Here is a 26,366-nt window from a genome sequence, read left to right as displayed (position 1 = left end):
GCGCTGGCCAAGACGGCCACCAGCACCGCCTAGGACACCTAGCGAAGCAATCAAGTACCTCCAGACGCTCTGGGAAGAGCCAGAGGACTTTGCCGCCTTCCTAGAAATCACAGGTTTCTATAACACAATATATAGGCCTCACTAGAGCCTACACTTGTAAGACTTTTCCTGTCTTCCTATTTTCTTTCTTTCTCTTCTCTCTTTCTCTTCTCTCTCTTCTCTCTCCTTCTCTTCTCTTTCCTATGTCCTCTATACTACACACTCCTTAGTAAGCATCAGCTACGACAACTAAAGGCGGATACACACCTACTGCACAATCATTTCAGTGGCGATCAACAGGCGGAACGACCACTACTAGACCACTACAATCATGTAAATAAGAATAGGCATCCTAGGCATAGTACGGCAAGCCATAGGCATAGCCCGTCTACATGCCCCAAGGGAGGCTTTATATATAGACGTTAAATACAACTCACTCACTCACTCCACAACCAAGAGAAGTCAATAACTAACGAATTTTTGGATCGGTTCGTAATTGATCGAGTTCTCACCTAACAAACTCACGATAAGAAACACAACAGGCCATGTCGGCGCCTTCGCCCACCACCACAACCACCCCCAAAATGCAATACGCCCGCCTCGGTACATCCGGCGTCAAAACCTCGCGCATTATTCTCGGTTGTATGGCCTTTGGCTCTCCGGCTTGGGAAGGCTCATCTTGGACTCTACCAGAAGATGAAAGCATGAAAGTCATCAAGCGAGCCTGGGACCTAGGAATCAACACCTGGGACACAGCAAACACCTACTCCAACGGGGAAAGCGAGCGCATTCTCGGGCACGCCATGAAGAAATTAAATATTCCACGCTCCAAAGTAGTCATAATGACAAAACTCTATTACCCGGTCATGGATGACGAGTCGCGGCCGCAGCCACCAGACAGCTATTCGCAACAGCTCGTGAATCAGATGGGTCTGAGCAGAAAACACATCTTTGACGCCGTCGAGGCATCGTTGGAGCGTTTGCAAACCTCGTACATTGACGTCCTCCAAATTCACCGCCTCGACCGTGACACCCCGCCTAAAGAAATTATGCGCGCCCTCCACGACCTCGTCTGCATAGGGAAAGTGCGGTACCTTGGTGGAAGTAGTATGTACACCTGGGAGTTCGCGCGCCTGCAATATACAGCGAAGCTCAACAATTGGACAACTTTTACGTCTATGCAGCCTTTCTATAATCTACTTTATCGCGAAGAAGAGCGGGATATGATCCCCTTTTGTAGATCTGAGGGAATAGGAATCATTCCTTGGAGTCCGTTGGCGAGAGGGCTCTTGGGAAGGCCCGTCGGCACGACAAGTAGCAGGAATGAAGCTGATGCGAAGACGAAAAAATGGTTCGGTGATGCGGAGCCTGAGATCATCCGACACGTAGAAGAGCTGAGTAAGACGAAAGGGTGCAGCATGGCAAGCGTCGCGACCGCTTGGGTAATCAAAAAGGGCTGCTCGCCTATTGTAGGACTTACCAGTGTGGAAAGGGTGGATCAGATCATGGAGAGTTTGGGAGTGGAGTTATCAGATGAGGAATGTAAATACTTGGAAGAACTTTACAGGCCTAGATCAGTGCAAGCCATATGAAAGAATTAGAGTATGGACTGGTTACGCTTCGATTTCAGAATGCAGTTCCTGTTTTTCTACGAGGTGCGGAGAAGTCTATGTCCATATACTTTGGCAAAGAAAAACCTTGTCGTTCATAGTGCCAGTATGTCGGAGATTGCGGGGAAACTCCTCCAGGACGAATACTGTCTGGATAGCAGAACCCCGAAGAAATGCGGCAAAATGGTCGTGGAACGGCCTCGAAATGACCATTAGCTATTAATCCGCCGCGCTTCCACCTTTTCACGAAGTCCTGTGGCACAGCTGTATTACCTCTAGCCTACCATCCATCAACTGTTTCTCACAATTCCAAGTTCTACTGCGGAAAGTAGACTCTAGCGCGCCCTGGTTACTGCAAAGAGAGAATTGCAAAAACCACAGGATTTCTTACCTAATTATGACGTCTGGAGAGCTTGTCTTAGGTACAGATGAGTATTCTTTGTTAGATTATGGATAGACCGTTGCGGCGACACTTGTCGCATTTCTTCAACGACTGCAGACTAAACCGCGCTAATATGCCATCGCGTAAGGGAGGGATCACAAGAAGCGACAAGGCTACCAAGGGACTGAATATGAAGAAAGCGATGATTCTAGGACAGGATGCTGCAGGCGTCCCGCTCTGGAGATGCGATGAGGGGTCCTGTAAGTACTTGTTTTGTTCATCCCTTCTCATTCCAATTAAAATGTAAATGTCACTTCTGCAACTCATTTCAAAGTATCCGGTCCCTATTGGCACTCGCAAGATGTATGCTTGATTGTCTTCATTACGGAACATGGAGCGATTCATGTACAGAGGAAACATTAGAAAACTACCCCGCTAGTCAAGTCACAGTTGGCCAGTGGGGGGAGCCACACATAGCGCAGTAAGCTTCTTGATTAGCGTTCGGTCTTCTCTCCGATGTTCCTTACTTTGTGGGGGAACGCGGGGGCTGGAGAACCTTCCGAGCAGGACAGTTTGAGCGAAACTCTGCATACCTCTCTCTCCAAATTTGAAGTTGCTGCGGCCTCTCGTTTTATTATTTACTACTCTCTCCCCAAATTCCCAAATTTTTTCTTTTCATTTCGTCTTCATTTTTGTATTGCTGCAGAATACACGTTCGGCAAACCTGACCACAATGCCTATCTCCAAGTCCACCATAGACGAGAAGAAGGTGATGCTTCCGCCCGGCGTTTATACGCCTGTCATTTCCCTTTACAAACCTACAAAAACTCAGGAGATCGACCTGGATTCCATGTACAAACACTGTCAATATCTTGTCCGTGCCGGCCAACACGGCCTTGTCTACCAAGGCACAAACGGCGAAGCAGTTCTCCTCTCCCGTTCTGAAAAGATATCCATTATTCAAACCGCCCGTCGCGCTGTAACCGATCTTGGTTTTCCCGGTTATCCCTTGGTGGCAGGTATAAGCGGACAAAGTACGAATGAAAGCATTGAGTTGGCGCAAGACGCCAAAGATGCGGGCGCATCTTTTGGTCTACTACTCCCACCTAGTTTCTGGACTAAATCCATTACCGAGGAGGCGCTGTTGGGATTTTACAGAGACGTCGCCGACGCGAGCCCACTACCCATTGTCATCTACAACTTCCCCGCTGTAACCTCTGGCGTGGACCTGAATTCTGATGATCTCGCCGCTTTGGCACAACACCCAAACATTGTCGCTATGAAATTGACATGTGGAAATGTTGGCAAAGCGATCCGCCTGACTTCACGCTTCTCTTCTGCTCAGTTCTCAGTGTACGGTGGCTCATCCGACTTTCTATTCCCTACGCTCGAGGGAGGCGGTGTGGGGTGTGTGACAGGGATGGGGAACGTGTTTCCCAAATCTACAGCGAGAGTTTATGATCTGTGGATGGAAGGCAAGAAAGAGGAGGCTAGGGCGTTGCAGAATGTCGTGGCCAATGCAGAATGGGCCTGCAAGAAGAGTTTGGCGCTGACAAAGTTTGCTGCAGGGCATTTTCTAGGTTCTAAATTAGGAATCAAAAGCGAAGCGTTCTGGCCAAGACGTCCGTACTTGCCTCCAGGGGAAAAGATGAGGGAGTGGACAGTTGATGTCATGGGGGTGTTGGAAGCAGAGGAAAACTCCATTGCAGAAAGATAATGTGTATAGCTTAAACAAAGAGAAAATGATAGATCATGTTATAGGGATATTTCTTCTATATGTCCTCTAGAAATTATTCCATAATACAACAATGTTAAAAAAGTAAATACAAAGGTTATGTTAAATAAACATGGATTGTTTACTTTTGTAAAAGACAAGAGAGACTGCACATCATGTGTCCTAGACTTAGAGTTGTCACATCTTCCTCCCAAATCGATCGTTTGGGCGCTGGCAAGGCCGCAAATGAGTCGGGTTTTGACTTGTCTTTCCTATCCTGCATCACTATAAGCCAGGTTACATCGACACGCATCGGGTCTCAGTTAGCCTGCCCAGCTCGCAGTGCCACAGATGGGCTGAGCATGGCTTCGGCTGCTCTACAGCGATGCAGATAACATCCTGGGTGCGCATGGAGCCACGTTTACCCTGTCTACGATATACTGATATCTAAAACTGTATCACCATTGATTCGAAGACTTATTTCTCAAAAAGTTGCATATTTGCTACCTAGTACTCACTCTAAAAATGATCCATGACGCTTTGTTTCGTTGTGCATACGCCACATGAATTTGACTTGCTCATAGTGAAGCTGGTGACAGCGTGCGAAATCTGTTTACAGGCTTCGTCACAATATTCAGGTTGTGACCGGAAATGAATTTTGTCAACGCTGAGCTCGACGGCCTGGCCGTACAATTTGTCTGCAGGAACCTTCGTTCCGACTGCGTCCGTCATCTTCTTCCCGTCCAAAAGAGCGAGCACTGCTTTTACCACAGCTGATACTGGTGTCCACATTTCCTCTGGTTATATTTTGAGTATCTCTGGCGGCAATATTGGTGTCGGGACAGTTCCAGGACATGTGGCATTGACTCTGATCTTGTGAGCGATCATTACAGGGGCGATCGCTCGCAAAAAGCCGTGTAAAGCGTCTGAATTTTGCAATGATTAGTATGAATTGAAGTTTCTTTTGAGTAAAAATCATGATAAGAAGTGACAATAAAACGGACATACGTTTTGCTGCTCTATACAGCGGAGCGAAGATGACAGGATACAATGACGCATCGCTCGCTGTGATGACAATAGATGCATCTTCAAGCTTTTGTAACTTGAAATAGTGAACGGCCAGGTAGTTAGTGTAGCACACACGATTCAAGTTTACGTCTATGGCGCTGGTGTTTGGCTTTGGAGGTGGGGCGATTTCATCCTTTGTTTCGTAAAAGTCCAGTGCACTCCCTATACCGGCGTTGGCGAAAACGAAGTTAATCCGGCCTTCAGATAAATGAATGTCCTTGAACACTGCGGTAAGACCATCGTAATCCGTAACATCAACATGGCGGAAATCAGTTGTAGCCTAAACTTCAGGGTCGAGGTTCTCGAATGCTTCAGCATTATGATCGAGTAGGTAAACATGCCACCCTTTCCGTGCCAGTAGTCCTTCTGCAACACCAAGTCCTATTCCAGACACTAGATGACGAAAGTGAGTTAGCATTGTATTGTAAACCAACATTGACAGTAAAGAATACAATAAGAGTTTCGCATAACATACTACCGGTGATCAGCGCAACACGGAATGCAGACATGGTAAGCGATCAAATGAGTCTCTCAATGTAGCTATTAGAGGACTTAGGGCTGTAGCTAGAGATATCGAAGGAGTTTGGTGCATTTGATACTGAGCTATCGCAAGTGCCTATACACTGCCGGCAATGACAGACTAGCAGTACAGTAAGCTAGATAGTAGAGTACAATACCGGACTACACGTATGCATACATCGGCCCATTTTATTTTCAGGGGTCTACTACAAGGTTCAACGTAGTATACCGTACCTATTTCTCAAAACCCCCGAACCTTTTCGGGCGACGCAACCAATGCATCGCTTCACACCGTAGTAATCAAGTTTGCGCACCTCATTCCGTAACTCGGTTTGCGCACGAAAATAAACTAAAGTAGTATAATCTACATGCTATTTTATTTACTATATCAAATGTGATATCAACGCCGCGAATGATCTGACGATGGCCAGCTGCGTATGTCGCGAGTAGCCGATGATGTTGTACGCGTCATGATATTTGCTAGCATGTGCGTTTAAGAGGGCCACTAACTCAGTCTCTTCTACGCAGACAAATTTCTTGCTAACGTGTCAATCAGGAGTATGTCCGCTAGTGCAGCCCATTCTTAGCTGAGAATTCACCCAAAGTGGTTCGTGATTCGATGACCTGTCTATATAACTTCCCTTGGAGTGCTTTTAGATTATTCTATAACGTGGCAAGGCCTCTATACTAATACAGGCCCACTGAGATTCCTCATTGAGGAAGAATACGATGTAACAGTCCTGCGCGGTCACACGCAATTCTCTGTTGAAGTTGAGACCTCGCGGGACAATGACACGGGCTTTAGGAAAGATCTCTTACAACAGATAAAGCTATGTCGGCGGTGCCAAATCTGCAGATGCGGGTCGCTTAGAGTCCGCTAGAAGATGGCCTCGATATTTTACAGTGTCACCTTCACTTCCTTCTCCGATACGGCGTCGCCAGTCCTCCACCTATTCTCCCGCCCTGCATATTCCATTCCGCTGCACTCGCCGCCCCAGCTCTGTCCTCTGATATATCGTATGCACCAAAATTTCTTTCTTTGAAATCATTCCACCGCTCGCGAATAGTCTTCTTCTTGCGGCCTGCCCGTCGCTGAGCATCCAAATCGACGTAGTCAGAACCGAGGACTGCCGCGATGGTACTTGCGGGTGCACCGGCGCTGAATTGATCTATAGCCTTACTCCGTGACTCAGTTGAGGTGAATTGGCCGTCGGGATATTTTGGTGGCTGTGCTGATGGCTCAGAGTCGTAGTAGATGGGTGGTGTGACGTCAAGATTGACGTTATCCCTTTTGACTCTGGTATTGGCGTTATTCATGTCTGGCTTTTCGATGCGCCGACTGTAGCTCGATTCTGTGCCCATATCTTGACCGATGAGAAATGGTGCAAACGGCCTGTTGAGTTCGCATTCTGGTTAATATAACGGTAGCTTTGTGCGTAATCATACCTAAAGTTCGAGGAGTAGATTTGACAGTGCCAATGCTTGGCGAGTCCCCCAGCAACTGCAGCACTGACGTAGGGTCAGATGATTTGCTAGAGACGAGCCTCTCTATACATACGCCAAGATTGCATGGGAAGGTTAAGACTCCCACGATACATGACCTAATGTGCCGTACTTCCGATCTGGCAGCCACAGGACGTATTCCATTTTATCTGTTTGTCAGTTAATCAATGTCTGGAGTCGCAGTATTAATTGATATTGCAAGATAGATATATTTAGCTAATGCTGCATTATGCTTCCTGGAAATTATACTGGCTACAGGCCTGCTTCTTCAAACAGATGTTATATTAGTACTTCTATAACAAAGGTAACCCCAAGGACTATATTGAAGGCCTACAATGATCACTCATTACTAGGTTGACTTTATCAATCATCGGCGTGCTACCATTTGGAAGAGTCGAAGTCGGCAAAGTGCAGCAGAGTAGGGTTGCTGCCTCACAAATGTAGTTGATTTTGGATCAAGTCAACGAGTGGAGAAGTGGGGTAAGTAAAGCAATCACGGGACCAAGTTTAAACCATGCAATTAGTTCTACTTGAATTGTCTTTAGATTCTCGAAGGTTAGTTTCGTGTATATTTTTCTACATTCTCCGAATTCTCAACGAACGAGTCCCTGTGGGACTCCCGGCCTAAGTCTTACTAATATTCCTGTTTGGGATCAGTAGTCACTAGAATGTCTGAACGGATAGGATTGGCACGAGGACAACGCTTGAGCAATCCATAGTCGCAGCATGACCATCAGCTTGCTTTCGACCAAGCCTTCTTTTCCTTTAGATAGAATATAGCACTATAATACGGCCTGAGCACCTACACTGCTAAGCTAATGTGCAGCCCAATGTACCAACTCCTTGCATAGATTTACTACAGCATTACCATGTATAGTAGTTTCGCTATTACTGAATTCCCAAATAGAATCAGTCCCACATGCCTTGGCAGGTAATCATGTCGTAATATGTTAGATAACTACCGTGTGATCTAGAAGATATTTTCTTGAAAATACTACCAACAAATGACTGACAGAGTTGCTATTTTTCTCACGCTGATTGATTGTTATTTTATCAACAACCGAGAAATATTTTGCTATCACTATGAATAGCTATGCGACTCCGACTACAGCGGGGCCTCGGTAGTAGTAAAGACATGAGACTTGGCAGCTGAACATCGTCGGTCCACAGCTGAAACTTTAACACCCGTTTGTACTAGTATACAAATATTTCATTTAACTTCAGCTCCATGCCACCAGCTGTATTACAACCTGAACGACGATAGAGATGGCACCACTTCAGGTGTTGTCATATACACCGTCTTTTGCGACGTGCACAACCAATACCCATCTAGCAATCACGCTCAGCTCGGCGGGGTGATGAAAGATCTGGTTACAGCTGAAATCCTTTGAGATGACTGGCTTGAAGAGCCAAACATGGGCGAAATCAACCTAGAGCATGCGATATACGACTTTGTACCTCCTTCTGAGGTCGTTTCACAGGGATCAGAAGCAGCATAAAGGATACATGTTCCCACGGTACCCAGGTTTAGCTCATCAACATCACAAGCTGCGTTCTCGGAAGATCGGCACTTGTCGCTACAACCCTTTTCATCATCTCTATACCATTATTGATCAAGACCAAGCCTGAAATTTCGGCGCCTCTATCGTCAAGACAACCCAAATATATATCTGCAATGGCCGCAATTTCCCTGATCTTGCTTGCCCTCACAACTACTCTAGTCTCTGCTACGACGACATGGAGCGAAAACCTCGTCCTCGCCGACTGCGGTATTGGGCTCGGAGTAAATGGTGGCTCTACATCACGCGAGATGATGTACTACTCCAATATAGCCTGGGGCGCCCCAACGTATATGGCCAATGTCCCATGGGACGGCTCGTACCCTTGGCGATCCAGCGGCGTGTCGCAGACACTTCCCAACGGAGATAAATGGACAGTGGTAATCGACAACAACGCTGGAGATCCAAATGTCGCGGGGTTCGCTTGGCATACATACGATCCCAATCCCCTGACGTGCTTCAGTCGACATCTGGATGGGCTCTTCACGCTGGCCGACGGCAAAAAGTGCAGCATGGCGTACATCTGCAACCACGCGCCAGCAGGCCCAAAACCTCCCGCGCCAGCACCAGCACCAGGACCCGCTCCACCGTCGTCTCCACCGCGACTAGATGAGAACGCAACGCCAGGCGCGCTCAAATACCAACCCGTCATCGACTTTGACAAGTCAGCCTGCTACAACACCATGGCCATCACGCGCAGCGGCCAGTTGAACAACGGCCTGGAACTCGGGCAGGGCGACTGCCGCACACTGGACCGTCTATCCAACAGTAACGTCTACGTACGCGAAAAGTGTACTAATGACGGCTGGTGCTTCTACCTGTACGGCTACTACGCTGAGAAAGATGAGGGTGGCAGCCTAGCCAGCGGACACAAGCACGACTGGGAACACCTGGTTGTGTGGACTCTGCACGGCGAGGCCAAATACCTCGGGTGGTCGCATCACGGGGACTACTCAGTCGACTGGGCACATGCCGTGAGATGGGAAGGCAGCCATCCCAAGTTTGTCGTTGAGCGCGATAGGGGCACTACGCATTGTTTCCGCAAGGCGACCGAGTCGGAGCCACCAGAGAACGCGACGGGGAAGTGGGTGCGGTCGGCCTTGGTCAGTTTGGAGAGGATGAACGGGGGGCTCAAGGACAAGATGCTGGGGAATAATTGGGGTTCGGCGCACATGGATCTGAAGAACGAGAGGTTTGATCAGGCGTATTGGGATACCTGGAAGATGGCGAAGGCGCTTGATAATCTAGGGCCTCCAAGGCCGGATCTTCCCGGTCCCCCGCACCGGGAGCTGTAGAGGCGAGGGTTTGGATAGACAGGGCGAGTTTGTAGTGTGGGCACTCGGATAGAGTACACATGTAGATGGTGCTATGTCGTGGTAGAAATGTGATGAGATGATTAGTACAAGCCCGTCACGCCAGTCTCCACTCAGGTACGTACGTACTTAATGCAAGACAGCCGTGCACGCGTCATTGGCCCATCTGATTGGTAATCTGACTCGACAGGGACCGAACCGACGACAGAGCATCAGATACATAGTATGTGTTACCTGAACATGAACAGCCTTAAACTTCATTCCTAGACACAAATATAATGTCTTCCCAGCGCAACCTGGAAGGCGCCGGTGCAGCAGATGAGCATGCGCCCTTGCTTGCGCATGCTGACGCGCCCGATTACACGTCTGTACCTCGAGAAAGTGATGATGAACCCCAAGTACCCGACGACGAGGTATCGCGTACATGGCAGTACGTATGGAGAGGGTTCCTAGCCCTGGCTGCAACGCTCATCATCGTTGTGTTCGTCAAGGCATGGATAGACGCCGACGATGTCGATGTACGTAACCCCCGGTACTTGTAGTAGCCAGCCCATGTCCAACACCCCAAAAACGCTCACCACATGCACCACAGTTCGACCTCAAAGGCGCCTTAAAGCGGGCCTTGGGCGGCGGTCTCAGCGGCGCCGCAGCCATGATTCTCCAGGTGCTGCTTCTCATGCCCATCCGCACAATCATGAACTACCAATACCGCCACGGGACTTCGACCACCACGGCCACCAAGACGCTCTACCACGACGGCGGCATCGGCCGCTACTACCAAGGCATGGGCGCAGCACTGTTCCAAGGCCCCATTGCTCGCTTTGGCGACACAGCCGCTAACGCCGGTATCCTCGCCCTCCTGCAATCCAACGGCTTCCTCAAGCAACTGCCATCCCCCATCCAGACAATCTTCGCCTCTGCCTGCGCCGCAGCTTTCAGAATGCTCTTAACCCCCATCGACACGCTCAAAACCACCTTGCAGGCCCAGGGCCCCAGCGGCTGGCGCATCCTCCGTAACCGCATCAAGACGGATGGCATCGGGAGTCTCTGGTGGGGTGCCTTCGCCACCGCAGCCGCCACGTTCGTCGGGCATTACCCGTGGTTCGCAGTCTACAACTTGCTTTCCGACACCATCACTGAGCCGCCCAAACAGCAGATTGGGTGGTGGTTGCTGCGCGCGGCCTTTATTGGCTTCTGTGCGTCAATCACGTCGGACACTATTTCTAATTCTCTGAGGGTCGTCAAGACGTATCGGCAAGTCAATGACACGCGCATTTCGTATACGGAGGCTGCAAGGAAGGTGATTAGGCAGGATGGGCGACTGGGTCTTTTTGGAAGAGGGCTTAAGACGAGGATCATTGCGAATGGGTTGCAGGGGATATTGTTTTCGATTTTGTGGAAGTTGTTTTTGAGGATTTGGGAGGAGAGGACGGGGTAGAGTCGAGGATGAGAAGGACTGGACGAGGTTGAGCGACTGAATCACCATGTCCAAGGTCATGGGTACAACACACGACGGATGTATGCATTGTCATGCGCGAAGCGAAGTCGCCGGATCTCGCCCCCCCCCCCCCCGCCACTTTCCTGTCGAGCCTGTGTATCTGCCATTGCAGCCTCAATCCTGGGGCAGAGGTATGTATGTACAGTGTAACTTCAGACATCTTAGTGCGCATTGACATATTTGTGCGCTTGGTAGGTTTGCCTTCTAGTTTTTACCATAAGCATCACTCAAGTCCTTAGCACCGCCAGCATAGATGGCGACGACATAGACACACTTTAGGTTTATCTCTCCTATAGAAAGAGCTTTACATCCGTCGTCACATTGTCGCTTCACACTGCCCACATTTACTTTTCCACCCCTTTATTGTTAATTTCTTCAGACTGTCATTTCCACCGCAAGATTTCCATCTGCAAAATATCCCTGTCAGTTCTCTGAAGAGACAATATCCTTTTGCCGATCGCCTTCTCATGGCTTTCGCTATTCCAATACCAAACTCCAGCTCCTAGCGCCTCATCTCAAATCCATTATCAGTCCCACTATCCTCCTCACTCCCCAAACTTCCTCTTTCTCACCCTCCCGCTACAACCACGCAGCATTTCCACCATGCTTTCCTCACTCCCTTCACGCACATCCATCCAAAACAATAGTCTCATCCTTCTGATACGCTGCGACCTCCTCCACACTTAACTCCGGTACATATATCCTCTCATTCCTCCTATTCCCCACCAGTTTGCCTAGTTTCTTCCTCTCCTCACCCACTTTACTTCCCCCCCCCCCACCGCAACTTCCTGTGCATCGAACCAAAAGTACGCGGCATCCACTCACTATCTCCAGCAATCACCCCATCTTCTTCTTCTTCTACCGAATATTTGTTTTTGAAAAAAGCGTTGAAGGCTTCCAAGACGGTGATAGGTCCTGGAATCCTGATCACCGCTCCAGCTTCGATTGCGCTGCGTATCTTGGCGTGGAAGAGGTCGAGCCATGCGTCTTCTTCGGCGGTGTATGGCTTCCATAGCTTTTTGCTAGATGTCGCATGTTGCGTGAAGACTGCATCGTGCTCCCAAAGGTCTGTTGGTTCGTCTGTTTCACGGCTGAGGTATGCGTGTGAGTTTTTGAGTTGTTTGGGAGTGCGTTCTAGGATGCTATTGGAAGATGTGGTGTCTTCCTGTTCGTGGGTAGTAGTATTAGTAGGCTTTTCCTTTTTTTCGTGTTAGTTAGGTCTTTGCTTGTCGTTGTTTGAGAAGATGGGTACCTTGTGTGGGCTGTTGACGTAGTTTAGATAACCATAGTGATCAAAGTACTTTTCTTCAAAGCCTGGATCGATTGGTTCCTCATCAAGGGCGTTTTGATGGCCATACGCCGTATCGGACTTCTTATGGGCCCGATTCTCGGCCGGCCTCTCATAGATCCCATTGATGGGATTCCAACCTGAAATGTGAGAGTGAGTTTGGCGGAGCGACACCATACTGAATCATACGCAGATGAAGCAGTTACTGTTGAGTACGTTGTTCAATATATGTAGATAGAAGCGAAGTGCTTCGAATTATACCCAGGTGTTATAGACGAAACCACTGGTAAAGTGAATACATCTGCAGTGTATTGCCCAAAGTGGCTACTTCATCCTCACCAAGCAGGTGAGCTGAGTGTTGATTGGTGATCAGCAAGTATGATTCACACTCATGTCCAGATAACTACGTAATCACAAATTTTGAACTCACCCTAGTGTGAACTGCGGAGCTCAAGGCTCATGTCCGCTGTCAATACGGTGCATTGACGTGTTTTGCACTTTACACCTGTTGCTCCTACGTTATAGCAGTACGTAGTAAACGATGTGCTTATATAATACAAAACAGTACTAACAGTGCGTTTGACTTGCAGTCTGAATGTTAAGTGTGTCAATTTATGTATCTTACATGGCATATGTTGTCGCATTTTAGCTATCAACTACACGCTAGTGGAAAGTCAGTCGCATTCAATCTACCGAAAGTACCTCTTACATATGTTTGAATTGAAAGACATCGTTCTGTTCCACACAACGGCGTATCTTTGGCCTGTCGGACTTAACTAAGCCATTGTGCATATCTCATTGTCTTTCACTCATATGGCTTTTTGGCACGAGTGCTTCTGCCTAAAAGGTACATTGTTTACAATCAACAAATTTTACTCTGAGATCTCAGCGATGAAACGAAGCATCTACTGCGGAAATTCATGCTTTCTCTGTGCTATATTATAGCCATATCTCAGTTTCCTGTAAATTTCACAGCATTATATTTCAACTGATTCTTAGTTCATAATCGTTTTTCTCAAGTCTCAACTATCCAGTCATTCATACTATCAAGCATTCTTCCCAATCTATATTCAGATAGTTCATCACTTATGGCCGGAAAAAAGCAAGAAGACGAAGGATGGAGGAAGAGACCTTATAACGAAATGACAATGAACGCCCACCTAAGGGTCCTGGGAAATATCGTGGGGTTGAAGAATACACACGCATGGTCAAAGAATGATATGGTGGCAGTCTTCGAGGCGTATGATCAGGTTAACACGATAAGTGTCCGTAATCTTCCAAAAGGCCACACACCGAGTATAAGGGAGCAAGCATCCCTGAGTGGGGTAATAGAGCAATTGACGGAAGACGGGAAAATTAAGACTTCTCAGAAAAAGGATGATTCGAACGCTAAACGAAAACGGGAAGATGGCACAGAGACGGGAAAAGACAAGCGTGCAAAGGTTTCATCTGAGGATGACGCCCATGTATCACCCTCAGACAGTGGGAAACCCAATGACGAACGCGCGCCTAGAAATGTCGCAGGCGCAAAAAGAGTGTCTAAGACAAGCTCCGGAGCAGGTGGAGTACAAAAGAAGTCCAAGCAGGTAGAGAAGCCAGCTGCAACCAAACCAACTGCAACCAAACCAAGATCCCGTCAAACATCAATTCGCAAGCCGGTACAAAACAAAAAAAGCATGGATGTTAGAAACCCGCAAAATGCAGAATCTCAAGACCCTTCGGCTCCAACTGTTCATTCACCCTTTGTGACGCCGGGTGCAAATCCAGGAGACGATGGCGACAGCTCTGATAGCGACAGCTCCGACTCTAGAGATGACAATGGAGACGATGGAGACGATGATGGCGAAGACATTGAGGAGAACGACGAAGATCCTGAGGCCGAGCAAATAAATCAAGCACCATCTAAGAACAAGGGTACATCCGAGGGCAGAAGCAAATCCAAGGACAAGCCTAGGCCCCTTGGATTGCACCTCGGAGTTCACAAAATCAGTAGGCATACTAGCTTGGATTGGGACCCTCTCGACGAGAGCATCCCAACTAGTCGACTTACGTGGTACGAACAAGAGCAGCGCTTTCGTGCGCAACAAGAGAAGGCCCATAAGGAGGCCCAGGAAAAGGGATTGCTATACAATGAAGGAGAAGAGCCGAAAGAGAAGCCGAAGAAGGAGTGGGATTGGAAGAAACAGATCCGTAGAAAATGATAGGCTGTGCGTGCTGGATCTAGCAGGGATATGCTGAATCTAGTATGGATGTTGCATGAATCTGGCTATCCCGCTAAGCATGCTAGGTTATTTCGAGGGCTTTGTCTTTTGTGTTTGGTCGGGGTTTTGTGATAGTAGTAACATCCCCCCCTGTTTCACACAAATCCCCCCGTGCCGCAAAGAACCTGCAATTTTAGTATCTTAGAACTCACGCTATCGCTAGTATTGCACCGCGACAATAATACACCTATTCTTAAGGCTATTCTCTACAAACTTAGGAGGGCAGTTACTAATATCACAGCGTGTTTAGTCCTTTTATCGCACATTCCGTACTCGCTAGTCTAGAGTTAATAGTCTTTACAACCCTATTATAGTATGATATATGCAAAATTTCTATATTTTAGTAGGATTAGATGATAAGGCTGTTATGGAAAAAGATATCTCTATATCTATCTAATATATTATCTTTAAAGAAGTTGTATTCTAGATTTGTTATGGGTTAGCCCTAAACAGGAAACTGTGAGGAACCAAAAGTTATTGTATTGCTTAAGCTATTGAAAAGGGGCTTGGGTATGGTCACTATTTATAATGTCCTGCCCTAGCCCTGCTTACTTCTAGCCTAAAGGGTAGGCATAGCCTACCCCATAACAAGATTTATCTAAGTTCTAGCTGTAATGCTATTCTATTAGCTTATAACTTTAGTGTACTTACGTGGATTTATACTAGATTAGATTAGGCTAAAGTATAGTGTTTAGTTCTTAAAGCTTCTATCTAACTACGTGCTAATCTATTTCTAGCATTAGAGCGAGTTCCTTTATCTTCTAGGCGGCGTAGTAGGGAGGGTGGTATTAGTGTCTATTGTGGTGGTCTTAGTGGTAGTACTTACAATACCACGATTATGGATATAGCCTAATTAAGGCATATTTTGACATAAGTTATTCCGTTTGATGCACTAACAACTTAGACTTCCCTATTATAGGAGGATACTATTCCGTATTATACTTAGTACTATTATAGGCGTGGACGACCCTCTATGTAGGAGAAGGCCTAAGGCTAGCAATTCCTTACCTTGGATAAAGAGAAAGCCCTTATTGCGTATCTTTTGCTAATGTCTAAACTTGGATAGCCTGTCCGAATTAAGTATATATCCTTATTAGCCTTTAGTCTCGCACGCTGGCGGACGACGATAACGACGACCGGCAAACCCATCCAACCCTTAGGCAAGAACTAGGCTCGGTCCTTTAAGAAACGTAACCCTAGACTAAAAAGGAGGAAGATAAAGGTAATAGACTAGAAACGGCATAAATAGAACATCTATAATAAGGTTATATACTAGTTTAAAGTAAATAAGAGAGTTCTATAGGACCCGAGGGTACGGCCTAAGAATATATATAATATGGACGAGACGGGCGTTATACTAAACATGTTTGGCTTAGTTAAAGTTCTAGTAGGTAAGGATGATCTCCGTAACTATAGAGGAGCAGGCATTAAACGCACCTAGGTAACTGCTATTGAGTGTGATGGGCTGGATAGCCCATCACAGTTCAGATGGCGGCGGCCATCTTATGTATCAACTACGCAACGATATCAGCATGCTCTGATATCTTGTGCCAGCCTTTTTGGCGCGGTGGGCGCGTTGTAGTTGCGTGCGCAGTCTAATAGAACTCGACCCGTTACATTGAGTGCATTAGTGCTGATGGCAGGTCACTGCCCCTCTTATTATCTAGCCAGCATCGACCTATACACACACAATTTATTTACTCCCAGCGGCCGAGCCGAAAGGGCTACTAACGCTAGTCCAACTTTACGCTACTTATACTACGTCTTAGTCTCCTTAGCCCGTCTATCTTCTTTAGCTCGCTTCTTGATGTAGCTTATCATCCAAGTTAGAGCCCTCACTTAATGTCATAGCACGCTTCTTCTCTACCTACTATCATTTCTTATCAGGTGCTCGTGGGTTATATTGCTAGTGGTAGACTAGCTTAGAGTCGGCTTCTATAAGAGATTCTCTAAGTGTTTAACATCCTATCTTTAGTAGCTAAAGTATACCTACTATTAGTTACACGAAGCTGCTAGTAAGTATATATTAATAGTTAAGGTTTACCTAGTAGTTAGTTAGATATTAGTTTATATCTAGTCTCTGTGCTGCTATTACGAATTATATCGTCGCTCGCACTACGTCTATATCTAGCGCCTATTTTGTGTCGTCTATCGCTACTTTACCGCCTAGGTAAAATAATATATTTCCTCTACTCATCTGCGTGCACTATAGCATCTCAGTTCGCTATGTTGTCTACTTTTAGTAGTAGAATAGAAAGTGCTCTATTATCTCTACTACCTATCCGCATTCGTATTAGTTAGTCTATTATTAATACTTTAACGTAGTATTAATACGTGTTTAGCTATGCTATGCTTATTCTAAGCTAGGTAAGTACGCTACTCTCTTTCCGCAAAAGTCCGTCGTAGAGTTGTCGTGTGTGCTTTCCTAGTAGTGCTATGTCAATTCGTTTAGAGTATGCTCCTACGCCTACTAGTACCTTCTTAGCTATACCTTATTCACTTACTATATTTTACGCAGTTAATTATATTCTAGGAAGCTGTATCTATAGCCTAGTGTTTAGTCTAGTTACTATCTTTACCTCTCGCTTAGCGAGGCTTACGAGCTCACTCTCTTCGCTTGTAGATAGCTATAGTACCATTACCGTGTTACAATCTCCTCTTAGTGTTCGTATAGTCTTATAGAAATAGCTAATATAACTTTGCCTAGACTGCTACCGCAGTCTTTTAAGTGTTAGTACAGCGACTTTGTTCCTTGTTATTAATGCAATGTTGCGAAACCTTAGCTTCGGCAGCCTGCTCAGCGCCTCAGCCATTACTGCCAGTTCTGCCGCATACGGGTTCTGTTCCTCTCTCTTGCTCAATGTGACAGAGAAAGATTGCGTTTCGTATCGACCCATACAATCGCGAGCACAATCGGTTTCCGGTTCCTACACTGGCTGCGTTCTCAGCACATGGTCTACATGATACGGCCTTACTGCATCTGTCTTAGTGCTCTGTACGGCTGAAGTGAAATATATCTGTTCCGTAAATAATATAATCAATGAGTTTCTAATGCGGATAAAACTATGGCTAATAAAAGGAAGCTAGTCATTACTTTGTACAGTATTAATAAGATAGGAATGTACAATGCATAGAGATAGAGGTTGTATAATTTATTACAAAGCGATAGCAATTACTTCACAACTAGTTATTAGATCTATCACTTAGCTCTGCACGTAAGGTTGTGAGCGCTCCGAGCGATACTAATCGCAACGGATGATCATCGCGAAGTACCTGAACTTCCTAGTATCTAAGTTATTATTGATGAGCAAGATATTCCATGGAACCTGTTATACTCACTTGCACTTAAGGTTTCCACATTTTGCCCACGTTTACCTCTATCGGGACGGTTGCAAATTTTGGCTATCGCAAGATGATGATATAATTCTAACGTAATGTTGTGGTTGACAGACCTGTGGCTGTGCAAAGTCTAGCAAAGCAGAACTAACCACAGCCTCGCAGCCCCACGATCAAACTCGGTTATCTCCCTGACGGAATGTCAACTAATAAGCTCATCCATGGTACACTCTCATGCACTTGCAGCTTCCGGTTTCTGTAAGCAGACGACCTTTAATCCCACGCTAAGCCTCTATCGCTGGGTGGTAATTGTAACGATGTTACAACTTCGCCAAGTATCGGACCAATCCCAGAGCCGGATCGGAGGTAGTATTCGCCGCCCTCTTTATTAACTACTTGTTGTGAGGTCGGATCCGATTCGGATCCGACTAAAATAAGTGTATAACGAGACACTCCCTGTAGCTAGCTCTGTAGACTTTTGATATCCTTTCGTACAAGGCCTATAGGTGTCTATTCGAATCAAGGCTCGTTTGATGTCCCATGCACTCCCATATGCCTCTGAGTGACACTACTGCCGATACTGATCCGAGTAGTCTTGCCTGCGCCGTTACAGTAATCTTACCTAGATGGTACTAGTTCCTACCAGCAATGCCATGGGTCGATCTGCTTTCAGACGCTCAGGCCAATCAATGTGTCATATCTATAGAGCCTAAGACTTTTCCAGATAAGCGTATGCCAGGCGGATCCATGTCCCGTGTGGGATGACAAGTAAGCCGTGTGTGCAAAGCGGAAGCTGCAAATGCATGAGAGTGTAGATTCGCTGCCTCACAAGGGTGTAGCCAGAGCGGGTTGGCCGCTCTCCCTGCTAGCGGTAGTGACACAAAGTACTATGACTGCTCGCATACTGACTTACCTATGTCAGTTAAACTATACCACCATCTCGGCGAAATAAATGGAATACTTTCAGATGGGTGAAAAAAGAAATCTTCTAGTCGCGATATATTAAGATAAAACACTGCTGACTCATTAAAGGTACCCTATTTATTTCGACAAGGTTGTGTTACAGCAGAATTAATTAAGAGGTGGGCAAATATCTAAAAGAAATAGCATTTTAAGTGATTATAGGTTCTAGTGAATCCTATCGCCAAGTATATAGGAAATCTGGGCAGTGAAGTAGGGAGTGGTGGGCGTAAAGGGGAGACAAGAGGAACAGCTATCTAGTGCTTGATTGCAGCAGCTTAACCACGGCCTCGTGACCTCCCTGAGCTGCCCGCGAGAGTGGCGTCCGACCGTCGCTGTCCTTCGCGTCGACCTTGATGTTGCCCGTCTCAAGCAGCAGCTTAACTACAGCTTCGTGACCTCCCTTGGCTGCCCGCGAGAGTGGCGTCCGATCGTCGCTGTCCTTCGCGTCGACCTCGACGTTGCCCGTCTCAAGCAGCAGCTTAACCACAGCTTCGTGACCTCCCTCAGCTGCCCACCAGAGTGGCGTTCGACCGTATTGACTATCCTTCAAATCCGGGTCGACAGCATCATTCGCCAGGAGCAGGTGTACTACATCATCATACCCGTTCCCCGTGGCCCATGATAGCGGCGTTAGACCGTATTGACTTTTCAGCGTGTACGGATATTCTACTCCAAATGCTCTCTTATAGCCCTCGATTGCTTCTAGAATCCTCTCTTCTGCTCCTTTGTATTCTCCAAGGTCTCCTAATATTAGTGCAATGTTCCATGTTCTAGTCGCATTGTCCAGACAGCCCTCCCTGCCTATCTTGAAATATTCTGACGCCGAATCGTCCGTTCGTATCAAAGTGTCATATTCTGCTGGATTTTGGAACTTTTCTGAGGATTTTTTCCAGTCCCAGAAAAGTAGAAAATCGCGGGTGAAGGTTGTTACTGATTGCAAGAGATTCGGCCACTCGATATATCCTTCCTCCATTCGTGTGTTCTCTAGAGGAGTAGCTGCAATCATAATAATGGCAAAATAGTCTTTGCATAATCTGATGATCGCAGGCTTTGAAGCTCCCTGAAGAAGGCAGATGAGGTCTCCATCTCGAATGGATTTTGCCGAGGGCCGGAGAGTCCAGCGCTGCGTTCCCGTATATTCCGGGTGCCCCAATATGCTCTTGAAAATAACATCCACACTCTGTCTGCCATCCAAAGCAGTATCTCTAAGCACTGAGGAGACTTTACCAAGAATACAACCCTTGCTCTTGATTGCTGCGACCTCTTCATCACCCCAAGCCTCCACAGATATCTTTTCACTGAGAAGAAACTTGGCGAGTCGCTGCAAGAGTTTCTCCCATGGATCTCCGTAGTTGGGCATCAGGTCAGCTTCGCTAAGATCATCAGAGCTCATGCCGAGCAGGGCATACACCTTATCGTGACGCTTGGTAGCCTCATGGGCATGATACATGTCCATCAATTCGCCTAGTGGGCATATATCTAGAGAAGACCTGCCTGAAATACCCACTGAGTAGCCAGGTCTAAAGATGGCTTCTCTGATTAGATAGGTTACTGAACGGATCAACCCTTGCAAGTCTGGGCGAGCTTCATACAAATCCTTTAATGCATCTACACCTAAGCAGAAAACGTACCCGTCAATCTTTTTAGACCCACACATAATCAGGACATGTCGAGCTGCGGCAATTTCTTGGAGTATCTGGATAACTTTCAGTAATTCGTATGAATGTTGTCAAGTGTCTGTTCCTATACCCAGATGCGCCGAAACCACGGTCGTTGAAGCAGTGCAAGGACTGCTTGTTGGATCCTTTTACTGTCTAAAGAGTTTGTAGACATCTTGTCCCTAGTAACTCGTATCTCTTCGAGCGCTAAATCGCTATCGTCTGCCGCCTCTCCTAGCCAAACGACTACACGGTTTGCTTGACCATAGATTTTCGCCATTGACTGAATCTGGTGCTCCTTCTCTTCCTGATTCGCTTGGTCGATGCAAATGGCATCTACCCATAGAATTCGCTCAATAGAGTGATTTCGAAGATGTAAAAGCGCCGCGCGAAGGTTGACCGTGACATCAAAACTATATTTGTATATAAAGATAGGTAGCTTCTCGTCTGGATTACCCCACACATATGACAGAGCATCGTACATATGAGTTCTTTTGCACGAGTTCGGTAGAGAGTATTCGAAGAGTTCGCATTGTATGTCAGCCGTCTCGTCTTCATGTGGCATTAGGCGAAGCAGGCGAATACTGTCACGTCCCGGTGAAAGCGGAGAATAGCGGTACTGGGACATGGTAATAGTATAATGTCGACACACTTGAGCTCATGTATTTGGATAGTTATGCTGAATGAAGTGATGAGGCTGGTGTTCTTGTGAAGGCGATATTCCTCTGCTGTTAGTGAGGGTTGCCTAGTCAGCTACTGGATGTGGTCAGTGCGTGCAACAGTTCACCCAATGCAACACCCCACCAAAATGCGTGCCCACCAAAAAATGAAGCTTTTAGCCACCACGAAAACGTTATTATCGCGAGATTTTTTGGTGGAGTATTAGCATGATAGTATGTTTAATATATATCTACAAATATTTGGTGGGTAACCGCACACTGCGGCCGCGGGTGGTGGTTTTGGTGGGAGGCTTGGCGGGTGGTTACACAGCCACAAGGCTTCGAAGCTAGAAGCTTAGCGTAGTGAAGATTACGCCGTAGACGGTTCTATACTAGCTATATACGGAAGCTACTCGCTAGAGAAGTACCGACAGGGGTAGCGATTATGTATGAATATGAGACCCACGCCGCACTAAGGGCTAGAATTAGCTCTATAGTATATGTGATGGGCTATGCCCTTGATGACTTGGCTATGCCAAGTAAGCGATTAGCGTGGTACGCGGGGCCCGCTGATCCCGAGTATATATATCCAGCTACCATGACAACAAGACAAGCTTGTTGTCTTGTGCCAACCTTTTGGTCAAGTGGACGGCGCGAGTAGCTGCGCGCATGGTTATTTTAACCCGCCCATCACAGTATAACTAAAGGTTTCCTTAGTGTATACAACTTTATTCGTTAGTATAGAGAGTGTAGTAGAGCTTAATAGATGCTATCTATAGTGGTGTTACTACTTTTCTCTAGAGATAGTGTCTTTTACGTATTAGCGCGGATTTAATAATAATAGCGGATTTTTTATAAGAAGAGGTGTCTATACCTATAGAAGAAGGTAAAAATATAAACAATCTATAAAGAGAGTATAAGAACAACGCGTAAATAGAGATATCCTGTCCCAAGGACAAAGTACCACTCTTTTCTTGCGGCACGGGGGGATTTGCGTGACGCAGGGAGGGACATTAGTACTAATCCGGCGATTTTACAACGGCTTTGTTTGGGGGATTATTGCAACGTGCTTTCTCATTGCAGGTGTTCTTTGTTTTGATAGTTATCCAATAAACAATCTCTTGTTTGTGATAAATATACAGACCACTCATCTGAGTAATATTATGGATGTGCAACTATTCCAGTTTTGGTTGTCGACATTGCTTCCTAATACGTACAATCAATAACTTGGCCCCTTCCTGTTTCACCGTCTTTCCAAAACATCACACTTTTCAACGAACGCAGGAAAGGAATTGATATTCACGCCATGTCGCAATCAAGACGGCCAACGAAAAACAACAGAGAGATTGAAGAAGCGCGGAAGAGGATAAGAGGGGAAGGCTACCCACGAGCAACAATTGAAAAAAGACCAACTACTCTCGAATTGCTAAAGGACGAGCTAAGGAGATGCCAGCAAGAACAAGAAAAGACCCGCGCTTTACTTCCAGACTTGATACGACAGAAGAACGAGTTGTTGAAAACAGGTGACATAAACGCATTAAATTTTTGGCGTGGGAAAGTTGGAAACAAGAAGATCACGCACGAATACCGCATAAAAGAGCATAATGTTTCCAGCGAGACTCAATCGCTCTTGGAAGACTTTCTCTACTTCCAAAACCATTCGCATCGACAAAACAGATACTCTAAAATCAAAACGAAAGTGACACGCGGTTTGAACCTTGACCATGAGAATATCAACAGTGAGCAGGTGGAGCCGACGGGTCGCCAAGACATACTAGATGCATTTGACGAAGCCAAGATAGGCGGACCGCGTCATCGCAATGGATTTTTGGATTGGGATGGTAACGAGATTACAGAAAGAGAATCAGGCCAAGGGCCCAGGCCAGTTCGGTTTAATGAGTTGCATCTATGGACTCCAGCGTGTCGACGGGTGCCGGTCGGTTTCGCCGCCACGAAAAACAGGCCAGTTGAAGCTACCAATCTCGTGCTGGATATAGACGATATCCATCAGAAGTGGCAGCGTATCGAGGAGGTTGAGATTCCTGAGAAAGGCCAGGAAGGCTTTCCTTACCGAACGCACATAGAAAGAAGGCAACAGGAGCAAGCGCTCTATAGGAGTGAGCTTGGGAACTTGAGACCTACCACTGCATGCTTGCACCTTACGAAAACGCCGGATGGCGTGAAACTTCAGGATAGATTCAGGGACATCCAAACACTGGACGGCGTCTTCATTTCAGCATTAGAGTCCTCATATGATTGGCGTACGTCATACGATCTACTTGGACCGGTGAAGAGTGGCATCTACGCAAACTTCACAATCAGTGACGAACGCGAGACAATTGAAGGGCCCCCAGAAGACAGCCTTAACAACGATGACAATCTCATCGAGCAACCCGAACTATCCAAGAAGTTCAAAGCAAAGGGAAAGGCGAAATTTTCTGTAAATAAGAAACCCAAGAAAAACACAAAGACGAAAGACGCAACAGAGGACCAAAACACTGAACACATGAACACTGAACACATGAACACCGAACACCCAAACACTCAACACCCAACCGCCGACCACCCGACCACCGAACCCCCAAACCCGTCTAACCCACCACCCACCACCGACAAACGAACAATCCTCGACTACCCCTACCCAGCCAACGAATTCCTCAACCCGCCCCCGACCCTGCATTCCAAAAATGCCCCCTCCAACAGACCGCTCACCCTCTCCACGCCCCTCCTCTCAATCCCCTGGTGCGAAGAAACGCCCGGTCGCCGCGAGTACCATGTCTCCATGCTTCTCTCGCCCTCCTCGCCCGTCGACTCTCCTCCTCACACGCCCATCATCCACCCCGCCCCTGGCAGCATCCCCGCGCCCTTTCCAAACGGAGAAATCAGTCCCATCGCCGAAGCTGCACAGCGGCGCTGCGCGCATGAGCCAGAGCGGTGTCGGGCGTGGTGGAGTCATGCGGCAGATGGGTGTTGGATTGTGGAGTCGGAAGCTGTAGGGCGACGGAGTCCGGTGCTACACCCGAATTTGGAGATCGAGGTGCCGGAGGAAGAGTTTGTGGTGCCGGAGGGTGGGAGGGGGGTGTATGAGGGGAGGGTACGGGATCATTATGGGGTTATGGGGGAGGGGTGGCCGAAGGTGGGGGTGAGGGTACCGTATGAACCGATGAGTATGGATGATGTTAGGGTGGGTAGTCAGAATGATAGTGGGGAGGATGATGAGTGGTTGGGGGAGGAGGGGGAGAAGGTGGTGCATGAGTATCGTGCTATGGCGGCGCCGTTGATTCCTTTGGTGGTGAGGGAAGGGGATGAGGGGATTGGAGGTGTTGCTGCTGATGTGGATGCGGATTCTGGTAATAGAGCAGGTTATGAGAGCGACGGGTCTGACTACGAAGGGGATGTGTTTCGTAGTATGTATATTCTGGGGCGTATTGGTATTCCGACTCAGACATCGGGATCACATCCGAGTCAGGTTGAGGGTGCGGCGGAGTCTTAGTAACGATGTTTTGTCATTGAGTTTGTTTTACGGTTATGGTGTTGCTGCGACTGTGTTTTTCACCGTGTATAATAGCAATGTAATCTAGTTGATTTAGTTGATTCCCTTAATTTGGATTATTCATAAAGTAGACTGATGTGTGCAATGCTTTGGAGTGAGACATTGTGCAGACAGACCCCCTTTTTTTCTAACAATACCATCACTTCCTACATCCACTGACTTCCGAAGTGTCTCACCTCGGCACCCTCAGGATATTCCGGATCCTCGCTCAGATGCACTACTCGCTTCTCTCTAACCTTCCTCCCCCCAGTTCCACACTCCATTTTCCAATACGCATCAATCTCCATCTTGACGTCCAATGCCCTTCTGCCCGTCTTTTTAGCTATGGCCCTCGCTTCAGCAGCAGTAGGCAGTCCCTTTGGATCCGAGCACTGTCTGCCATCAAGCCAATACAAGTACGCGTGTCGAGCGGATACGAGCTCACCAACAACCCAGGAATCAAGGTCTTCGGGTTTTTGGCCTGGAAGGATACGTATGTCGTATGTCTCGTCTACACGGCTTGGGGATTGTAGGGTTATGGTATCAAACGGTGGCTCATTAAGACCGAGAGAGTTGATGATACGCAGATCGTGAATGATGATATGGTTGACTGGCCCCTTGTCGAGATCGCCAGTTACCTGGGTGATTTCATTGGACTGGTTGCGGTGTACCCACATGGCAGTCATGAGTGTTGAGGGGTAGTAGTCGGCTTGGACCTTTTGTATACGTCTCAAGGGGAAGTCTTTGGGGTTCTGAATTGGGACTACTGTGCAAGCATCATAGTCTTCCTTGTCGTACATCGTATAGATTGGCTCCGGGGTGGACGATGAATCCAATGGTGACGAAGGCGCTGGGAGCGGCGAAGTTCCTTTTGTGGCAACGCGAGATGTAATGGTGTCAGGAGAACTCGACGCTTGTGCAATGGTGTTCCAAGTATCCTCCGCTACTTCCGCCATCTCGCCATCTTCCAAACCGTCGTTGCTCATCTCTTCGGTTAGGCTGTGAGCTGCTTCTAAATCAAGCCTTTCTCTCGTATCAGTAGTGTCTTGCTTCAGCGCATCGTCTCTATCCTCGTGGGCACGATCCAAGAGCGGCAGCCTGAATGTCGATCTGTTCTCTCTTTCGTTATGTACTCTCGCAAATTCCTCATATAGCTTTTGCATTTCTACATTTTCCATTCCAGTAATCAAGTCCCGGACCTTTTGTCGGCGTGGCTCAACCAAGTGTCTTCGGCGGTTTCCTTGTTGCATGATGATGCGCATCGTGTTGATGAGACCTTTAGCGGCACTGGCCGATGTGATAACGGAGAGTCTAGCTTCGAATTGTAAAAGCGATTGAGTCGCTCCAGGAACCGATCGAGGAGTGATCGCACGCGATTTTCGGTGCCGGGTGGGTTGAGGAAAAGGTTCGGTGATGTTGGAGGAGAGCATAGTAGTCGTCGTCTGCTTGTTGACTTCTCCAGCT

General features: G+C 47.2%; 11 protein-coding genes across 11 annotated transcripts; 6 read left to right on the top strand and 5 right to left on the bottom strand.

Moving 5' to 3' along the window:
• Positions 1–623: 623 nt before the first annotated feature.
• On the top strand, positions 624–1,631 carry COCSADRAFT_79833 (uncharacterized protein; the record flags this gene model as incomplete). The annotated part of the gene is made up of 1 exon (XM_007697784.1): positions 624–1,631. The coding sequence occupies one exon, from the start codon at positions 624–626 to the stop codon at positions 1,629–1,631; it is 1,008 nt and encodes a 335-aa protein (XP_007695974.1).
• Positions 1,632–2,570: 939 nt separating this feature from the next.
• COCSADRAFT_271752 (uncharacterized protein) lies at positions 2,571–3,863 on the top strand. Its single transcript, XM_007697783.1, has one exon. The coding sequence runs from the start codon at positions 2,765–2,767 to the stop codon at positions 3,746–3,748; it is 984 nt and encodes a 327-aa protein (XP_007695973.1). The 5' UTR covers positions 2,571–2,764; the 3' UTR covers positions 3,749–3,863.
• A 401-nt stretch (positions 3,864–4,264) lies between these two features.
• Positions 4,265–5,322, bottom strand: COCSADRAFT_22787 (uncharacterized protein; the record flags this gene model as incomplete). The annotated part of the gene is made up of 3 exons (XM_007697180.1): positions 4,265–4,542; positions 4,754–5,038; positions 5,289–5,322. 3 exons carry the CDS (start codon positions 5,320–5,322, stop codon positions 4,265–4,267), a joined length of 597 nt encoding a protein of 198 aa, XP_007695370.1.
• A 614-nt stretch (positions 5,323–5,936) lies between these two features.
• Positions 5,937–6,746, bottom strand: COCSADRAFT_33270 (uncharacterized protein). The gene has a single exon (XM_007697306.1). It carries the CDS (start codon positions 6,692–6,694, stop codon positions 6,245–6,247), a length of 450 nt encoding a protein of 149 aa, XP_007695496.1. The 5' UTR covers positions 6,695–6,746; the 3' UTR covers positions 5,937–6,244.
• Positions 6,747–8,086: 1,340 nt separating this feature from the next.
• COCSADRAFT_33268 (uncharacterized protein) lies at positions 8,087–9,801 on the top strand. Its single transcript, XM_007697305.1, has one exon. It carries the CDS (start codon positions 8,511–8,513, stop codon positions 9,687–9,689), a length of 1,179 nt encoding a protein of 392 aa, XP_007695495.1. The 5' UTR covers positions 8,087–8,510; the 3' UTR covers positions 9,690–9,801.
• A 93-nt stretch (positions 9,802–9,894) lies between these two features.
• On the top strand, positions 9,895–11,276 carry COCSADRAFT_196297 (uncharacterized protein). The gene is made up of 2 exons (XM_007697782.1): positions 9,895–10,225; positions 10,300–11,276. Exons 1-2 carry the CDS (start codon positions 9,986–9,988, stop codon positions 11,143–11,145), a joined length of 1,086 nt encoding a protein of 361 aa, XP_007695972.1. The 5' UTR covers positions 9,895–9,985; the 3' UTR covers positions 11,146–11,276.
• Positions 11,277–11,965: 689 nt separating this feature from the next.
• On the bottom strand, positions 11,966–12,670 carry COCSADRAFT_156774 (uncharacterized protein; the record flags this gene model as incomplete). The annotated part of the gene is made up of 2 exons (XM_007697781.1): positions 11,966–12,403; positions 12,458–12,670. The coding sequence occupies 2 exons, from the start codon at positions 12,668–12,670 to the stop codon at positions 11,966–11,968; spliced, it is 651 nt and encodes a 216-aa protein (XP_007695971.1).
• A 911-nt stretch (positions 12,671–13,581) lies between these two features.
• On the top strand, positions 13,582–14,710 carry COCSADRAFT_349783 (uncharacterized protein; the record flags this gene model as incomplete). The annotated part of the gene is made up of 1 exon (XM_007697780.1): positions 13,582–14,710. The coding sequence occupies one exon, from the start codon at positions 13,582–13,584 to the stop codon at positions 14,692–14,694; it is 1,113 nt and encodes a 370-aa protein (XP_007695970.1). The 3' UTR covers positions 14,695–14,710.
• Positions 14,711–19,232: 4,522 nt separating this feature from the next.
• On the bottom strand, positions 19,233–21,402 carry COCSADRAFT_133949 (uncharacterized protein). Its single transcript, XM_007697779.1, has 2 exons — positions 20,803–21,402; positions 19,233–20,749 (listed from the first exon to the last, which is right to left on the bottom strand). Exons 1-2 carry the CDS (start codon positions 21,337–21,339, stop codon positions 19,304–19,306), a joined length of 1,983 nt encoding a protein of 660 aa, XP_007695969.1. The 5' UTR covers positions 21,340–21,402; the 3' UTR covers positions 19,233–19,303.
• A 1,274-nt stretch (positions 21,403–22,676) lies between these two features.
• COCSADRAFT_349781 (uncharacterized protein) lies at positions 22,677–24,951 on the top strand (the record flags this gene model as incomplete). The annotated part of the gene is made up of 1 exon (XM_007697778.1): positions 22,677–24,951. The coding sequence occupies one exon, from the start codon at positions 22,677–22,679 to the stop codon at positions 24,861–24,863; it is 2,187 nt and encodes a 728-aa protein (XP_007695968.1). The 3' UTR covers positions 24,864–24,951.
• A 118-nt stretch (positions 24,952–25,069) lies between these two features.
• COCSADRAFT_79015 (uncharacterized protein) lies at positions 25,070–26,332 on the bottom strand (the record flags this gene model as incomplete). The annotated part of the gene is made up of 1 exon (XM_007697777.1): positions 25,070–26,332. One exon carries the CDS (start codon positions 26,330–26,332, stop codon positions 25,070–25,072), a length of 1,263 nt encoding a protein of 420 aa, XP_007695967.1.
• Between the last annotated feature and the right edge of the window lie 34 nt (positions 26,333–26,366).

Source organism: Bipolaris sorokiniana (genome assembly GCF_000338995.1).
Source record: "Bipolaris sorokiniana ND90Pr unplaced genomic scaffold COCSAscaffold_2, whole genome shotgun sequence".
NCBI lineage: Eukaryota > Fungi > Ascomycota > Dothideomycetes > Pleosporales > Pleosporaceae > Bipolaris > Bipolaris sorokiniana.
Note: the sequence above shows the minus strand (reverse complement) of the source record. Positions and strands in the feature narration are given on the sequence as shown.

Bases quoted from the DNA above. Each gene is read 5' to 3' on its own strand.
- COCSADRAFT_133949 (XM_007697779.1), bottom strand. From the start codon at position 21,339: ATGTCCCAGTACCGCTATTCTCCGCTTTCACCGGGACGTGACAGTATT. The intron at 20,750-20,802 runs GTATAGGAACAG...AAAGTTATCCAG, and splicing joins CGTGGTTTCGGCGCATCTGG to ATACTCCAAGAAATTGCCGC.
- COCSADRAFT_33270 (XM_007697306.1), bottom strand. From the start codon at position 6,694: ATGGGCACAGAATCGAGCTACAGTCGGCGCATCGAAAAGCCAGACATG.
- COCSADRAFT_271752 (XM_007697783.1), top strand. From the start codon at position 2,765: ATGCCTATCTCCAAGTCCACCATAGACGAGAAGAAGGTGATGCTTCCG.
- COCSADRAFT_196297 (XM_007697782.1), top strand. From the start codon at position 9,986: ATGTCTTCCCAGCGCAACCTGGAAGGCGCCGGTGCAGCAGATGAGCAT. The intron at 10,226-10,299 runs GTACGTAACCCC...CATGCACCACAG, and splicing joins TAGACGCCGACGATGTCGAT to TTCGACCTCAAAGGCGCCTT.
- COCSADRAFT_33268 (XM_007697305.1), top strand. From the start codon at position 8,511: ATGGCCGCAATTTCCCTGATCTTGCTTGCCCTCACAACTACTCTAGTC.